Source organism: Empidonax traillii, unplaced genomic scaffold (genome assembly GCF_003031625.1).
Source record: "Empidonax traillii isolate 1590-97213 ecotype Southwest subspecies unplaced genomic scaffold, ASM303162v1 scaffold247:size2371522, whole genome shotgun sequence".
NCBI classification, from domain to species: Eukaryota; Metazoa; Chordata; class Aves; order Passeriformes; family Tyrannidae; genus Empidonax; species Empidonax traillii.
Window position 1 is genome coordinate 323,783 of NW_020955440.1, and position 16,730 is coordinate 340,512.

Consider the following 16,730-nt stretch of genomic DNA (forward strand, 5'->3'; position numbering starts at 1 on the left):
ACCAAGGAAGAACACTGTGGTAATGAGGAACTATGGGAAGACGAGTCTGTGAGTAACCAGGCAAGAACAGGTATCAAATACAGTAATATTTGTGTTTTCTGCCATCAGCTCCCAAGTTTTCCTTTAGTAAAAGCCAATAGTTAAAATATGTTTTTGTATTACAGTTGGGGTTTCTTCCCCCTAACAAAATTGTAAGGAAAGAGACCATTCAGTCACACAACATTGCTTGTCAGTAAAGAAAATACAAATTTACTTTTATTATAACCATAAAGAGGCATTAATTTAACAATTAGCTGTACATTCAGCACTCAGGTATGTATCTGTGCCAAATAAACCCAGTTCTCTTACTCCTAAAAAAAGAACGCTTCTCAACAATGCACTTGCCTGTGCTTACATGACGGCCCTCAACGTTCGTCACTTATAGGATGTTTATTGTCTCTGTATTACAGTTATCTTGACAGATAAGCCTCAGGATACAGAATAAAGTTTTACTCTTGGACCAAAATAGGAGGCAACATTTTTATTTAAAAAAATTAAAAACAGCAAGTTTCTAGTCAGATAATATAAAGCATCTTAAATTAATCTTTTGAAAGTATTTACACTATTTGTAAACGTAAATATCTGAAACTGTACATGTTTAAACAAATGTTCACTTAGCAAACAGGCTGTATAAACTGATTGCTCTTCTAATCTTTCCACCAGCTGTCCTAGAGCTGTCTGGGTACTCTAAGAGAGAAAAAGATCCCAACCACAAAAGTGACTACTGCCATGGTTTAGCCTTCATGTCTTTTCTGTACAATGTCTGTATTCAGTCAGTCATAACTCTGTACAGTGACCATGCAGTCCTTCTGAAAAACTTCATAAAAAACAAATATACATATATTACAGTGCACTGGACATTATATTACAGCCTGTATTTGTACAAAAGTAAAGAGAAAGGGCAAGTTTTCCTCCTTGTTAGTTAATTTTTAAGGGGTCAAATAAGGTCCTAGGAGTACCATTTATGTACCTCAGCACCACTGCTGCAACACTTCTTGTGGTAGCTTTAAATCCTACCATCTTGTTCTCCAGCCATGTAATTTATAATAGGAAAATTATTAGATCAAAATACCACCAATGTGCCTGGAAATTTCTTCAGATTTAGAAGTACAGAACAGCTTTTATAAATAAATAAAAAATTCGCCGTGTTTCTCACTACATTTGGTTTTTGCAGGGCTGACCAATAAGGATTTACCCACTGACACACCCTGAGGCTGCTTTAAGCGTTTCATTTCATTAATGGCTGGGTGTTTAGCATTCAGCTTTCTACACTAATGACCAATAAATGCCTACTGAACAGCGTGCATTGTTAACAGGTACCAGTACCTGTCCTCTGTTTACAATGCTGATTTGACAGCCTTGCACATTCAATTTCAGGCAACCCCCTCTACCCTTTACTCCACAGCACAAAGGCTGTGCAAGTTCCAGTTTCGGATCGCACTTTAAACAATATGACACCACCCTTTGATCTTGGGAAAGGCAAAAAATCCAACTCTGCTCTAAAACTAAGTACCTGAAAACCTCAATGCTAAGTTTTGCTGTAAAGCATCTGAAAACATGCGCTTCCCTCGAAAAAACAAAACTTATATTGCACAGTTTTCTATTGCAAATCTCAAGGATCTGAGACCCTTTATAGAGGAAGGTGAGACCCTTTACAGAGGAAGGTTAGCAAAACTTCAGATCAGACCTCACAGCTCCCAATCACAACAGTATAAGAAAAACATCATATCCAGTGTTTCAAGAAACACTTCACATGTAGGAAATAAATTTTTCACAACTAAGAACCTCTGAATTATGTTCAAGCACATGGTGGATTAACAGGATTTTTGTGGCAGTTAAAGAAAAACTCAGGGCATGCCTGCTTAAGTCAAATTGTCATACCATTGTGCTTATCTCCCAAGTCTTGCTAGTATCTCTTACTGCTCTCATTTGATTCCCTGCACTTTATTTCCAGAGTGTCACTGAAAGTGTGAATTCCCATTGCATACATCAGCTTATTAAGGGAAAGCAAAAATGGGTTTTACATTAAAAAGCAAAAAACAAAACGTTTCAGCTTTGAAAACACCTGGATAAGGCAGTTACTGAGCTTCCATAAGAGTGATCTGCAAAGGGTTTTTTGTTTTGTTTTCATCTGCCCAATTCTCAAGCCTATAAACAGGAAAACCTTGAACAAATCAATAAACCTGGTGGGGTTTTTTTGTTTTTTGGTTTTTTTCCCTAGAACAGGGTTAAGCAGCCTGGATAGTTTTGATGCAGACTGGACTGCACAGCGAGATTCTTTGTCCACTTCAAGTAAATGTCTTTGTGTTTCCTTCACTGCCTGGCATTCAGCTGAAGCTTATTTCAAGCAGCCTCATTGCTGGGTTACTTAGACATCGATAATAGTAAGTTCACCTGAAAGACAGAAGGAAAGTCTATGTTAGACAGAGCAGCTACATTTCAGAACTGATGTGTTATATTTTAACCTTTAAACAGGATTCCTATGAAGCACATTAGTCAGGAGAAGATAGCTACAAAACAACCAGCCAAAATTTCCAGTCAAATGCCTACTCACAGGGTTTTTAAAATGCAGTTGTTGACCATACTGACTACTTATTTCACCAATCATAAGCCACTGTGTTAAATTTTCTAAGATGACTTCATGTGTTGCCAAGAAATTCCAAAAAACAGGCACACTGGCAAAAAATGGTAAGATTCATCTCAGATACCTGAAATACATTTGGGATCCTACACAATACCTGTTTCCTACAGATTACAATATGGTTTCCCCTACAATTCAGTTTGTAGGATAAGTGATTCTAAGTTTTAACAGATAAATAATTAGAGGAAGCCATCTCCTCTAGGATAACCCCACCTCCTTATGGTGCATCACTCTGTGCTCCTGGACAGTTATCACACATTCCTGTGGCCACATTCACTGCAAGAAACATCCTCTAATCCACAAACCAGTTTACCTGTTTAAACATTAGCACCCTGTGATAAGATTCTATCCACATTGCCTAGACCACTGAGGTCAAAGTGGCATTTTCGAAACCTACTTGGTTTCTGCCAGAGAATCCTAATACAGAGAATTCTTAAACCAAATCATCTCCAAGACTAAAGACTTTACCTACCATGTAGGGTTACACTTCCATAACAACTGCACATTTTCCCAACGCAATTTACTTGAAATGCACCCTAGCAGTTCTTTCTCGTGCTTCCTGAATGCAGAAGTTGCTGCTTTTTATATTTGTCAAAAGCAAGACTGCCTTCAAATGCACAGGCTTTTTTAAGGTGCATTCATTGGTTTTGATATCTCTTTGAAAAGACAATGCCTAGAAACAGAAAAACTCTTCTGCAGTGTTGTACAACTCAATCTCAGCAACATCAATCATCACTTTTGTTTAAGAAACTCTATTCGATATTCTTTAAAAAACAACCAAACAAAGCCCTGTTCTAGCTGAGAGCCTTAAGTTCAGATAATGCCCTGTATTTAATCATCCAAGATTAAGGGGGATAATAAATAAAGATTCTGAACAATGGAAATACTAAAAATGAAAAAAATCAATGTTTAAAAAAGCAAGTCACGTGACAGAGCAACTGATAAAACCGAGAGCTTCAATATATACCTGTTCCATTGAAGGACAAGCTATGATTTGCAGATCTTCATTACTAAATTCTTCCTTTAACAAAGCATGGAGTTTCTGGAACATTTGCTGAACGTTATTCTTTTAAACAAAAGAAAAAATGTCGTATTAAAAACCACAACACTCATCTCAAACATGAACCACAATAAGCACAATGTTCATGGACTAGCTACTTATGTGACAAGGCAAGGAGAAGCAGTCAAGCTTTAAGAACTTTTCTTCTGAAACAAGCTGTTTTGGGAAAGAGCTACAAGGAATCCATGTTGGCTGTGAGATAAAAACTTCAGCCAAGATGTGCTAAACTGAAACACTGAGTCCTAAAGACTTAACCTGGAAGCCTAAAACTCAAGTTGGTTCTTCTGGTAGTTTACGGTAGGTTTTTCATTGAATCTGCATCATCATCTCTGCCTTTGGTGCTTCTGCCCATGCATAACTGACCAAACTGAACTGGTTTTGGCTGGGACAGAGTTAATTTTCCTTACGGTAGCTCATAGGGTGCCACGTGGAAGATGTGCGGAATAAACAGGACCAGTTACTTCCCTGTAGTATATGTGTGTGTGTTACATAGGCCGAGTACAGCAGTGAGCAGGACAGCTGTTTGGGTTTTTTCTCTAAGCTAAAGATATCATCATGAAACACCTACAGAAAAACATGCCAGCAATACTCACCCTGACTGGCTTAAATAAAATTAATTCTGTATCTTTATTGGACAAATATAAGGACATGCTTCGTAACGTTGACGGCAGCTTCGTTTTTATTGTCTTATAAGTGGAAGAGACCAGATCGTTGATCTTTGCTGGAAGTAAAAGAAAATGTGCTTAATAGGCTGAAATGAAGCTCTGCTAGCTGAAACCTACACTCCAGAAAATCAACTCCATTTTACTGGGGCTGACCATTATCATGGGTTTGAGTGAAAGAAAGAGAGGGGGCGGCTGGGCTGTGCAGTATCAAACCCATCACATGACTGAAGCGTGCCAGACACTGCCAAAAATGCATCCAACCCATTTCTGCAAGCTACCACATCCTCCTGAGGTTTCTGAAGTCACAGCCTTCCAATAGCAACAAAGTTCTACGTAGGCTTTCCCCCTAGAAAACCTGCCTGGAAAAAAAGCTGCTGGGAAATAAACAGTGGTAATAAGGAGAACAGAATATCACAAATTCTCCTTACTGACCACAGGCCACCTCTGTGAGAAGAAATGTCTGCACAGACATCTGGATTTTGAATCAACTGGACAGGAATCCTCTCTCAGACAAGACCTTCTTTTTTTATTGCTAGGAATTTTAATGATTTTACAAGATCGTTGCTTAAAGGCCAGGGGAAACATAAATTTCGCAGTTTAAAAGTACTGAAGTTAATACACTCTTGTTTTTACCCTCCCTTCAGTTTCTGCCGTATCTAAATTTTTTGCCTAATCCTGCTTCCCAGACAAATTACTCCAAGAAAAAGCAGAAGCTCTACTTAGATCTGCCTCTACACACATAATTATCTCCAAACAAACATTAAAAATACTCCTGAAGAGGCAGGAGATGTTAAGTAGAAGCTCAAGTTAGCCCTTGAGAGTGTCTGACCCACAGAGCAGCACTGAATTATGTATGAATATGGCTGGCTTTGCATTTCAAGAACATGATGCAACAGAAGGTTCTGATGTATGAATTGGAATAATCAGATTTTTTCACTCAGAAGCACAACTTTGTACTGTGAAGAGCAAAACAATCCAGGAACATCTAAAACTGCTCCAAATGTTCCTATGAAGCATTCACATTTGAATCCTTAAGAACAGGAAAACAAAGATTCCATTTCTGCACAGTGACAGGAAAACTGTAAAGAACGCAGGTACCAAATGTACAGACAATAAAAGCTACAAGGTGGATTCATTCTTTTGTACAAAAGCAAAAGCTTTATCATAATATAAGCAAATAATGCCTTAAGGAGATTCCATATGCAGTTGCAGAAATGCTGTTTACATGCAAGAACAGTCACAGCTTGAGAAATACTCGAGGCATTTATCTACTGCACCAATTAAATACATATTCTGAAGTCTGTCAGGTTTTGATTGAGAGGTGGTCAAAGACATTTAAACTAGCACATGGGTTAAAATGGAAGGCAGGATTTTCAAAAAAAAGGCAGACAGTTCAATTCTTCAAAATCAATCACAGTCTCACAGTCCAAGTTATTCTGGCCACTTTTTCAGATTTCTAATAGTAACATAAACATAAACCAAAGCAAATACCTGGTTGTGCCCAAGGTTGCTGTGATAGGCTGTAATTGGGACCTCCTTGAGTGGCCATTGTTTTTAAAGCAGCTACCTGAAAAAAGTAAAATCAACAAAATTATGTTTCTTTCAGTTGAATTCACAATAAAGTGATCAAGTAAAAATTGCACAAGTCTCTCAGATACTGCAGTGTACGGAATCTCCCCTGCTCTTTCTCTTCTCTGAACTGACTTAACAGCACACAGGGGAAGCAGTGTGACAGAAATGCAATTCAAAATTACAACTGTGATCAATTCTTGAAAGTAAAATTCAAAATGGGATTAAATTTACAAAGACGCTTAGGCACCAAAGGATACAAAACCTCAAAAGAGATTTATGCTTAAGCAGCTTAGTGAAACTCCCCAGATTCTCAATGAATCACTGGGATGACTGAGACAATCTATCAGTCTCACCAGTTACCCATCTATATATTTTAGGCATGCCACTGACCCCTACCCCAGCATGACAGGCATCAGTAAATTTAATACTGTAATCTTCTAAATTCTCAAAAATCAGCAGCTGGGATATCTGCTGTCCATACAATGCTGTAGCCCCAGTTTCTGAAAGCTCATGTCCCTTATTCCCAACACATAAGGATCCATATCTTAATTTTTCAGAATAGATTCTGCTGTGTGGTCCTGAGCTCTAGAGCAGGTTCTAGAAAGAGATGTATTGTAAAAAGATATCTTTTTCATTTCTATCCCCTAAGATGCTTAATCTTTCTGATCAACTTTTACCAGGAATTTCTGTCCCAAGCAGAACTTGTAAAGAAAGGTTGCTCAGCAAACACCTCACTGGTGTAAAATACGCTGAGAACAGAAAATTTTAACACGCTTCACAGCCATACTATAAGACCTCCCTCAAGAACACACGTGACCCAAGATTGTTTTTGGAGGCTTACAAATGCAGTCGAGGTTGGAATTTTCCTGCAAATAGAAAAGCTCCTGTTTCAACTCAGTGGAACATTAAAGCTTCTTGATCTAAGAGCACAAGGGTTGCTTTTAAAAACAAACTATGTCATGTACCTTTAATTAATCTCAAAAAATGCCTGGAAAATTGTTGTTGGAACTTAAAGGAAAGCACATCATCTTCAGCTAATCAGACAGAACCAACAGCTTCTCCTATACCCAATTTAAATAATAATTCCCTTGTCCTACCAGTACTTTAGTTAGGTTAACAAACATACAACACATTTGTACCTTTGTCATGAACTCCTCCAGCTGTTCTATAAACTGTTTGGTTTGCTGCTGAATAAACTGCTCACAAGCTGATTTCAGATGACGATCTACATCTTTCTTAGAGTCGATATAATGTTCTTTGATTTCTGGAGTACCCTTGAACAGAGGAAAACAATTCTCTTCTTTTTATTTGCCAGAGATCACCAAACACTTAAATGACAAAATATTTCCTAATGAGATAAGACTCCATATTACCTCCAGTAAGAACTGTATCAAGGCGTTGTTGCTGTTCAGTCTAAAAAATCTTGAAACTGTCTTGGGATTCAGGATTTTAAATGCTGCATCTGTGAATCAGAAAGTCACTCACACTGTAAGTCAATGCGATTCATTTCCAGGACTTAGGAACTCTAATCACCCAGCACGAATTATTACAATGGTGACATTAATGATTCCAGCACTGCTAGGAGTGGACATGCACAGAAGCACACAAAGTTTAATTTCCTGGTTTTCAACTGTACCTCTGGTAAACCTGAATCCAACAGCTGCACAGTCTAAACAGATAAATACACTGCAAGAAACTAACAAGTTACTGATATTAACTGGAGTGCTGTGAGCATGTAAAGTGTGCAAGCTCTCCTTATTACTGTACCTACAAGTGAAAGACTTTTACATAAGCTATGTAGTTAAACATTTAGAAACAATATGCAGAATTTTGCACATATTGCCTGGGAAAACCAATTACAGTTGCATGAAATAACTTAGAATTGGCACTTTCTTCCTCTGTGCTTAATTGCTTTAGTTAGAACTAAATAACAAAACACCAAGGTTGATAGACATTCATATTTATGTTCTCTACAGAAGTCCCAGAAGAAAAAGCAACAGTAATTAACACAAGATACTGAAATTACTCCTATAGTGCTAACAGGATGTTGTCAACCTGAAATTTAGTCAAATCGGGAAAAAGAAGATTATTGGTAGTTTCAGTATAGCTTACTGCCCTACTGTCATTCATTTATCATTCTACATATCCATCTGCTTTTTTATTTTTCAAAAATAATTCTGTGCCCTTCTTGCTGCATAAAACAATGTGAGGGAAACAAGACATAAGAGCTAAAGAAGTGCTGTACAGGCATTAAATCAAGAGGGAATACCAAATACATAGGCATGTAGGTTTAGCACTGAACTAAGAATCTGCACTCTTACCCAGTTAAGGGAGACCACAGAGAAAGATTATTTTTGTTCTCTGAATTATTTCCCAGAAACTTCACCAATTGCAAAGACAGCCCAAGCTCTTGATTAGAAGTCTATAAGCCAGTCAGTGAGAAAGTCCCTTTTCCCACTGCATATTTCAGTTACATGAACTCTACATTTATAATACTTAAAAAAAAAAAAAATGGGTGAAAACATGACTTTTACATTAAGCAGTATTCTTTTGTCTATAAATTCCAAATTAAATCTTAAATCTATCTGCAGAAAGTTTGGCTAGAACACAGTAAACCTATTAGCCCATTAGCTAATTAGTTATTTTTCTTCTACAACTCATCCCAAAAGCCCTACTGTTCTATGCTACACCACATTAAGAATTAAGCACCATGTACATCTTTTCAACACCACTGCCACCACCCAATATAAAGAAAGTGTTTTCCATTACTTACCACTACCATCTGCAAAGCACTGGCTGGCACAAAAATTTATTCCATTACATGAAAATGGAGAACAAACTTGTGTGTCAGCCAGGACAAAACACCAAAAGGATATATTTGCCCTTTAACCTCCAGTCAACTAGAAACCACTAAACAGGGGGGAGGTTTCATTGATGTTCAAGTGCAACAACTGAAATAGTTAGTGTAAGAATTGCTTGCTTAAGAGTTAAGAGAGCAGCTTATTAGACAGCAGGAGAGAGAAGTTATTTCTTCAGCTTTCTCTTCTGGAATGGAAGGAGAGAAATTTGACATGCTTCCAGTAATTCTTCCCATTATCTTCATAAACTTGGAAAGTGCATGACAGTTCACTTTTGTATTGAGAGCTTTTTTTCCTGCATTTTACCAAGGAACCATAGCACAGTTTCAAAACCATGGCCATGGTCACTACTTCTATTTTCACTTCCTAAAACAAACACGCTTGCTACATAATACCATTAAACAATACTGTTCATTGAACTTGCAAAAGAAGAAAACCTCTCCAAAACAAAAACCTCACAGAAATGTCTAGGAAATCTTGATTTGTTCTAGGAAAGTTGACTATGTATTGTTAAATTCACCTGCTAAACAGCAGTAGCAAAAGATATTCCTTCAAAGGGTCAGAAAAGGGGAAAGACATATCTGTGCAATAGAAATGTAGGTTACTTAGCCGTTCTTAAAAAGGACCGGATAAATAAGTTAGGTCAGCAGCAAAAAGCAAACAAACAAACAAAAAAGAATTTGTTAGATACATCTTGAATTGCCCCGTGTAAGACAGTGGTTTTGGGGTTTTTTCAGAGAAGCTAAGAACAAAGCAAGAGATTAGAAAAAGCATATAGGTCATTGCAAGTGAACATAAAATAAACCCAGAACTTTCGCTGGCACATTAAGGGAGGACAATCCCATCCCATTCTGTCGCCAGCAACTGTTCAGTACCTCTAGTTTTCTTGAGGTCCAGGGAAATTTCCTTAATGGTGAAATCAGTGTGGAAAGGAGCAATTTGTTCTCGAAGAATCAAAAGGTGTTTTATTAAGAAAAGTTGTCCATCAACCTGGGTCTACAGCAGAAGAGAAAGAACATGCATTACATGTAAAAAAATCCCCAAACAATTAGATGAAGAGCAAAGTTTCAACATTTCTGCTTTTATGAGTTAACAAGCTTTTTCCATTAGTCTGTAGTGGCATTAACTATGCTCTGGGATCAACAAATTCCACTTCTGTACTATTCCTAATACAGTGCGCTACAGAAGCAGACTTTATTCACATTTCTTAGAAGAATCAGATTATACAGACATACTAGTAAATGTCCCCATTAAGTAAAGGTATCCACTTTTTGAAAGATAGAAACTTATTCTTCTTAAGAGCCAGGAATTATTTAATGTAATTCATGTAATTTATAGTTGAAAAACATGATGTTCTATATTTGTTTTAATCACTATGATGACTAAAAAAAACCACAAACAGTTAATGTTCCTGTAATAACCTTGATTAACTGTGCTATTCTGCAAAGGCCTTACAAGGCATTTTTCTCATGTCATTAAACACAAAGCTTAGTTAATTTCTAAACAGTACAGCAAAGATAGAATAAAACAAGGCCAAGTTCACACCACCAAGAGGATGTTTTGCACTGCTTGTCATTTTAGGTATGTGCTTTATAATGCATGCTGGTTTTATTCTTTGAAGTCCATGGCTCATTGAGGTAAAAGGAGGAGGACTCAAGAAATCAAACTTGCTTTTGCAAGCTGGAAGAGAAATTTCCTTTATATAACGTTAAATAAAACAGTAAATGAGAAATCAGATTTAAATAAGCAGTTTTAAAAAACAGAAATGTCACTAAAAGTAAGTAGTGGAAATACTTCTTGAATTGTCTGATTTTGGCTTTTTGGTTTTTTAATTCTTACATGCAGGATTTCACCAGATAATGTTAAATTAACATGCATCAAGAACAAAGTGGTACAGATCCTAGTTCTGGGCCAACAGCAGGATAAGTTTCATTCTTCATAATACGTTTAAGTTAATGCTGAACACAGCATTGCAATGGATATTTAACTGCAAAATACTGAATCAATTACATAGGCAATAGTTACCTGCTCAAACTAAAGGAAATGCAGTTTGAATTCCTTTTTAAAGATACTATGTTTAACAGGTATTTTACAAAGGGCACTCAAATACTTCAAAACAGCTCTTCACAACTAAAACTTTTCATTACTAAATATTTACTGCTTATAAAAATCCAACAATTTTAGCCTACTAAGACTTTTTTTTTTTTAATTCACTTCCTGGCTGTTAAGAATTATCAATTACTGCAGTATTTGTATTAAAGGAATTGTGACAGGAAAAAATAAAGTTTACTCCAACTACTTAAACTAACACTCTAAGTTAAAGTGACTTGATGAATCTGCACTGAATTCTGAGCAATGCATCAGATCAGATCTTGTGATAATACAGCTCTGAGCAGAGAATACTTAGAAAATCTTCCCAGTGAATGTAACAGTTAGAAAGACTTTTGAAAGTTCAAACAAACAATGGAGACAGAGAAAAAGAGTAATAGACAGTGAAAGTAAACACAGGGAGCAGAGTCCTCTAGTAGAAATTTTTCTTTAGACATCACTTCATTGGATTCCCGTGAGTTAGAGCAGCTTGTAAACATGATTGCTACGACCTGTATTTCTCATTTTCAGAGAGGCTAGCATGTGAATCATTATCTTTGCTTTGCAATACATTAACCATAACTAAGAGCTGGCAAATCCGTCAGGTCTCTGGGGGCAGAGCAACATGGTTTGACTAGGATTTCAATAGAATTCTGAACAACTGCTTCATGACTTTAGATATACACAGGGTGGAGGGGAAGAGGTTTGGAAAACATACCACAGATTCTGACCTTGTTTTTGCTGATGGAATCAGCAGCTCCCAGCAGCGACTGGATGCAGGCAGATAAGGCCTCTTGCGATAATCCCTGAAACACTGCCCTCTGCGGGGAAGAGGACATCAGACCAACAAAAAATGTGTTAGCAAAGCTTAGGCAGAATTTTAAAGAGTTGCAGTTTGTGAACAATGTGCTTACCAGCATACAAACCTCTAGATCAACAAGCTACAGACATGTTGTCTACATGCAGTAAGACAGGATGGCGTGACACAAAAGGCTGCTACAAGCACTCAGGCTGGATACAGGCGCACTCTTGAGCACACCCTGCTTACCCTCCAGCTCTGAATTGGCACCCGGGGAGTGACATGGTGACTGACACCTCGCGCACTCAGAGCTACCAGCACGAACGATGTTTGCTGGGTAACCTGACCAGACACTTTGTGTGCCAGGGTAACTACCTGTGTTGTGCGTGCAAGTTATACCTGCAGCAGACGCAAGATCATTCGCGCGAGTTTAACCTCAAGCAAATTCAAATTACCTCACGTTTGCGACAGGTTAGTAAACAAACATGACAGCTGCCACGGCCCGGGTGACACGGAGTAACTCAATAAGCTGCAGCAACTCCATCCCATGGCTGAAGCAGCTGTAGGAACACAGCTCGTCTCCACCAGCACTGCAGTGCAGTACATGACAACCCTGACTGCCCCAAGACTTGCCAGTGCCACTTCATTCATGACTTCTCCTATCTACAGGGTGCCCGCAAGGGGCACTAGTTCTGCTAAAGTACCTCACGGGAAAAATGAGTGATTCTCTGTGCAGACACACTATAAATGAGCCTTGCAAACAACATAAACCCGACCTCATCTCCAAAGGTCTAGCTGAGAAGAAAGGCAAATACTCATCTATCTTTAATGAGATCGATATTTTAAGCAATAAAGCATTCAGATTTTCCAGCTTCTTTTTAAGCAGCAGCATCTAGGTAGCAGTTTCAAATAACACCCATAAAAAGTATTTTGAAATGCACTGTATGTATCTAATAAAGATACAACACATACAGAAAATTTTCCTCAGAGACTTATTAGCCTTTTATGCTATTAGGTGAGAGATAATAAAACAGATTCTAATGGGCAAGTCTCAAATATGTGTAAACACTGCTTTTGTTTCTGTTAGACATGTTACTATCTTAAATTACGGAAATGTCTCCTACATTTTGGAACTTGAAAAGATGTGCCACAAAAAAAAATTTCAGAACATTTCCAAAATATAGAAGTAGTAGAGTCATCATTTTTAAGACCAGAAACATCACCTTGTCTGATGTCCTGCAAAGCACAAAGAAATACATTCACCCAGTAATTCCAGCAATAAAATCATTCTCTAGAATTGACCCAGAACTTTCTATTCTTTCTTGTCCTATTCACTCCTCAACTTTGGTGTGACCAGTATCTTGAACATCAGACAATGAACTATTTCTGTAATAGTAAAAGCAATAGATGTACAAATCAGTGCCATTTTTCTAATTCTACAAGTACAAAACTGTCTTGAAAATGATGACCTACATTTTTCAGTTCTCCTGTTTTACACAAAGATAGCAGCAAAAAGACTAAGAGATAAGAGGCCAGTGATTGTCCATTCAGAATTTATATTAAAATATTTAGACATGGTGCTATCCACACTTCATCACTTCACTTAAAAAAACTAGATAAAGAAATTTTTGCATACATCTATACATCTATACAGTTTGGAGAGACACACTAGAGTCCTTCTGACAGTAGGATACCACATTCCATGCAGATCTGCTGGTGAAATCGTGGTCTGGTGCCTGGGATTAAGGGATTCAGCTGAACCTGTTTAAAAACAAAATACACACATGAGAAACTTGCTCAACCAAAGCAGACTAAGATCAACTGCACTTATACTGACTACACAGTAATAAGACATTTTATTTTACTGAAACAGGCTAATTTTTTTTTCCCTTCTGAGCAGGTCAGTACTAGATTTCTGATGTGAATAGAGCACATGACTGTAAAAGACATGAATTTGCTTTCAGGGGTGGCCCAGCTCAACCCCTTACTTTTACAGGCATGTCTCCAATGACACACACTTCCCACTCAGCTGAACAACTGAAATGATCAAACAATTACTGAAAAAAATAGCATAGCAGAAAAAAAGGGAAAAAAAAGTTAGAGATCATAGAATTACAGGAACTCTATTTTTTCCCCTGTGTTCAGGGGAAAAAAAATCCATTTATTTTACTTCCTGTTTTCTGTTTTACTGGGGATAATCCTACATTGATTAAACAGTTGCAGAAAATACAAGGTTTAAACCTCATGTTAAGAAACTGTAAAAATAATGGTAAGAAAGCAATTTTTTCACTAAGTTGTTGCAAACATAAAAAAAGTGTTCCTCCTGAATAACTTTTGTAATAATTCTGTATGCTCAAAATGGATTTTCACAACACCTGACAGACAGAAGTCTGTATTATTTTCATTTTGTCCTTAAATCAAGCTGGGAAACAGCTGAATCAATAGCATCAGAACTCTGATTTCCATTAGCAACCATTAGAAAAAAGCAAAATGTTTAAAGTTTTAGCTGATGATGGAAAAAGCACTTGTGTTTATGTGATCAGTGTGAAAATAATTCCGCAATATTATTCTACCTTTTGCAACTATAAATTTATTGTCACATTAATTGGAAAGCCTGTAAGATCAGTTTGAGGTTACTAGGCTATTTTTCAACTGCTTCTGCAGGCACTGAAATGGAAGAGAGGCACCTTTCAAGGGCAAATAATCCCAATTATCTTAGACACATATCTTCAAATTACACCTTATAGGTTCCTTCCATTTCCTGAATGCACATCAGATTTACAGGACTTGCAAATTCCATACACCTGCCTTGAAGTAAGATGAACTCCATTCTCAATAGGTTTTGTGGAGTTCAGCTGGAAACAGCCAGAAAGACTTTGGCAGGCCTTCCAAGCCCCAAGCCAACGGCAAGAAAATACCACATAACCAAAAACAATATGAGAAACAACTGATAAAGAGATGACAAAGACGTTGCTGTTAAAAATAATGTACCGTTCTGAACAATGGTTAAAAAAAAAGGAGAAATTCTTAATGGATCTTAGACAATAATTTAAAAATCTGTAACACTCAAATGACTGGCATCAAAACCACCATATTCCATGGAATTTGATTTCAGTTAACTGTAATTTACAGACACATGGGTCACAGAGCACAGCTAGCAGTAAGAAGCATCCTCAAGTACACATCTTGATGGCAGGGCTACTTTGCAATAGAGAATTCATATGAAGTAGAGCAGATGCTGTTGGCTGCAAAAGTAGCTGCTTCACATAATGGACTGCACTGCAAGCACAAAGAAATGCCACCAAAAGAATAAGATTAAGCTGTTTCTCACAAAAAATAAAAAGCTAACAACTTTGAGACAAGTTTACCTTGAAGATACATGCAAGTTTCTCACAAATGGTTCAATTCAATGCTTACTCCCCATGAGCTTTATGCATTAATCTGACAATATGAGATGTATTTCATACCAGATTTAATTAAACTGCAGGACTCGGGATCTTCTAGCCGAACATCTGAAAATGAAGCTTCAGATGGCAGCTTCTTCTGTTCCTCTTTCAAACTCTGTGCAATTTGCTGCAAAGAAAGATACACAGTAACATTAGAGTATTTTTTTTTTCTCCTTTATTCAAGCAGCCTTACATTGCTTTGGTTACAACAGAGGAAAGCACAGTAAATTGCAAAAGAAGTCAGGTACACTCAGATCCCAGTGTTTCAAAGACATTTAGAAGAAATAGACAGATGTTTCCAAAACAGTGGCAGAAACCTTGAAATGTCAATTAAAATTCACAAATACTACACAGATCTGTGTAAAGCACTGTTCCTTCCATTTTTCCTTTTTTTTACTGATCTCTAAACAACAATAACCTATGAAGCTACCTAGAAAGAGAAGCTCAAAATGGGGGAACTCAATTCAACACTCACTTGGATTTTATACAGATAATTTTTGTGATGGCTTCATTTCCATAAATGATATGTGCAGATGGCCTGAAAGTACTCTCTAGTTTATTCCCTGCAGGAGTTCAGCCAAAAGTTTTCCTCTAACATTACTCAACATTTCCATGCTTCAACATTTTTCACTACTTGGTCTGCTTCAAAGCAACAAGAGGCAGCAAGAATGGGCAAAGAACTGCATTAATATTTGAGCAGAACAGCACAAGAAATATTTCTGCCTTATGCTTTTAACATTTTAATAATTAATTTACTAAGACAGAAGGTCTCTCTAAATAGTAAGGTTTTGAGGTTTAAAAGCAATCAAGTAGCAAAACGAATCTCAGACCAGGCAACTGGAGTCTTATGAGGACAGCAGCATAATTTCTCAATTTGGAATGAACTTTCTAGCTGAAGGGCCATAGGACCTGTGTTAGAAAATAGGGCCCCACATAGATCAAGTAGCAGCATTACTTGCCTAGAGAAGTTACAGCTAACATGAAAATGGTCTCACAATCATTTTTTAATCCAATTCTATACACACAATTTTAGCAACACAATAAATAAATAATAAAAGACCCCAAACCAACTAAACAAACCTGCACTCCTAACAGTTATACTAGTAAATCTTCTGATCCATAGTTGTTCTGAATGGAGGGATCCCATTTAGTGACATGTGGTGGACTTCTCAGTTACTATTTTTGCTTTGTCTTCAAACGCTTATTAGTCCTTAAACTTTCAGTTCAAAAGAGCATGTATTCAGAAAACTCACTAGCTTTAGGGTTTGTAAATGCTTTCCTAAAACCGTATGCATGTCCCTTGTAATCATCAAAGCATAAACTGTAGCATAATAAAAGCTTTAGACATGTATAAAGGCAATGTCATAGCAATGTTAAGTTCACTGCTAACAAGTTTCTCACTGTGTTTTGTCTGTTTGCTCAAGAATTGAGCACAGTAAGGTACAACGTTCATTTCTTTCAGCCCACAGCAAAATATATATAGATAGATATGTATTACAGCTATATATATATAGCTGTAAAGCTTCTGTGTTTAGATAAGTAATGTTCCGATTCTGAAGTCA

General features: G+C 37.2%; 1 protein-coding gene across 1 annotated transcript in view; it reads right to left on the reverse strand.

The window, feature by feature from the left end:
• Window positions 1-2,275: 2,275 nt before the first annotated feature.
• COG3 (component of oligomeric golgi complex 3) overlaps window positions 2,276-16,730 on the reverse strand; it is a 28,529-nt gene continuing 14,074 nt past the window's right edge. The window contains exons 14-23 of the mRNA XM_027888886.1: window positions 15,190-15,295; window positions 13,359-13,483; window positions 11,655-11,744; window positions 9,711-9,831; window positions 7,351-7,439; window positions 7,117-7,251; window positions 5,897-5,972; window positions 4,334-4,461; window positions 3,648-3,746; window positions 2,276-2,433 (exon numbers count right to left, since the gene is read on the reverse strand). Coding sequence (XP_027744687.1) covers window positions 2,404-2,433; window positions 3,648-3,746; window positions 4,334-4,461; window positions 5,897-5,972; window positions 7,117-7,251; window positions 7,351-7,439; window positions 9,711-9,831; window positions 11,655-11,744; window positions 13,359-13,483; window positions 15,190-15,295 — 999 coding nt within the window. The 3' untranslated portion in view covers window positions 2,276-2,403. The remainder of the gene's footprint in view (window positions 2,434-3,647; window positions 3,747-4,333; window positions 4,462-5,896; window positions 5,973-7,116; window positions 7,252-7,350; window positions 7,440-9,710; window positions 9,832-11,654; window positions 11,745-13,358; window positions 13,484-15,189; window positions 15,296-16,730) is intronic.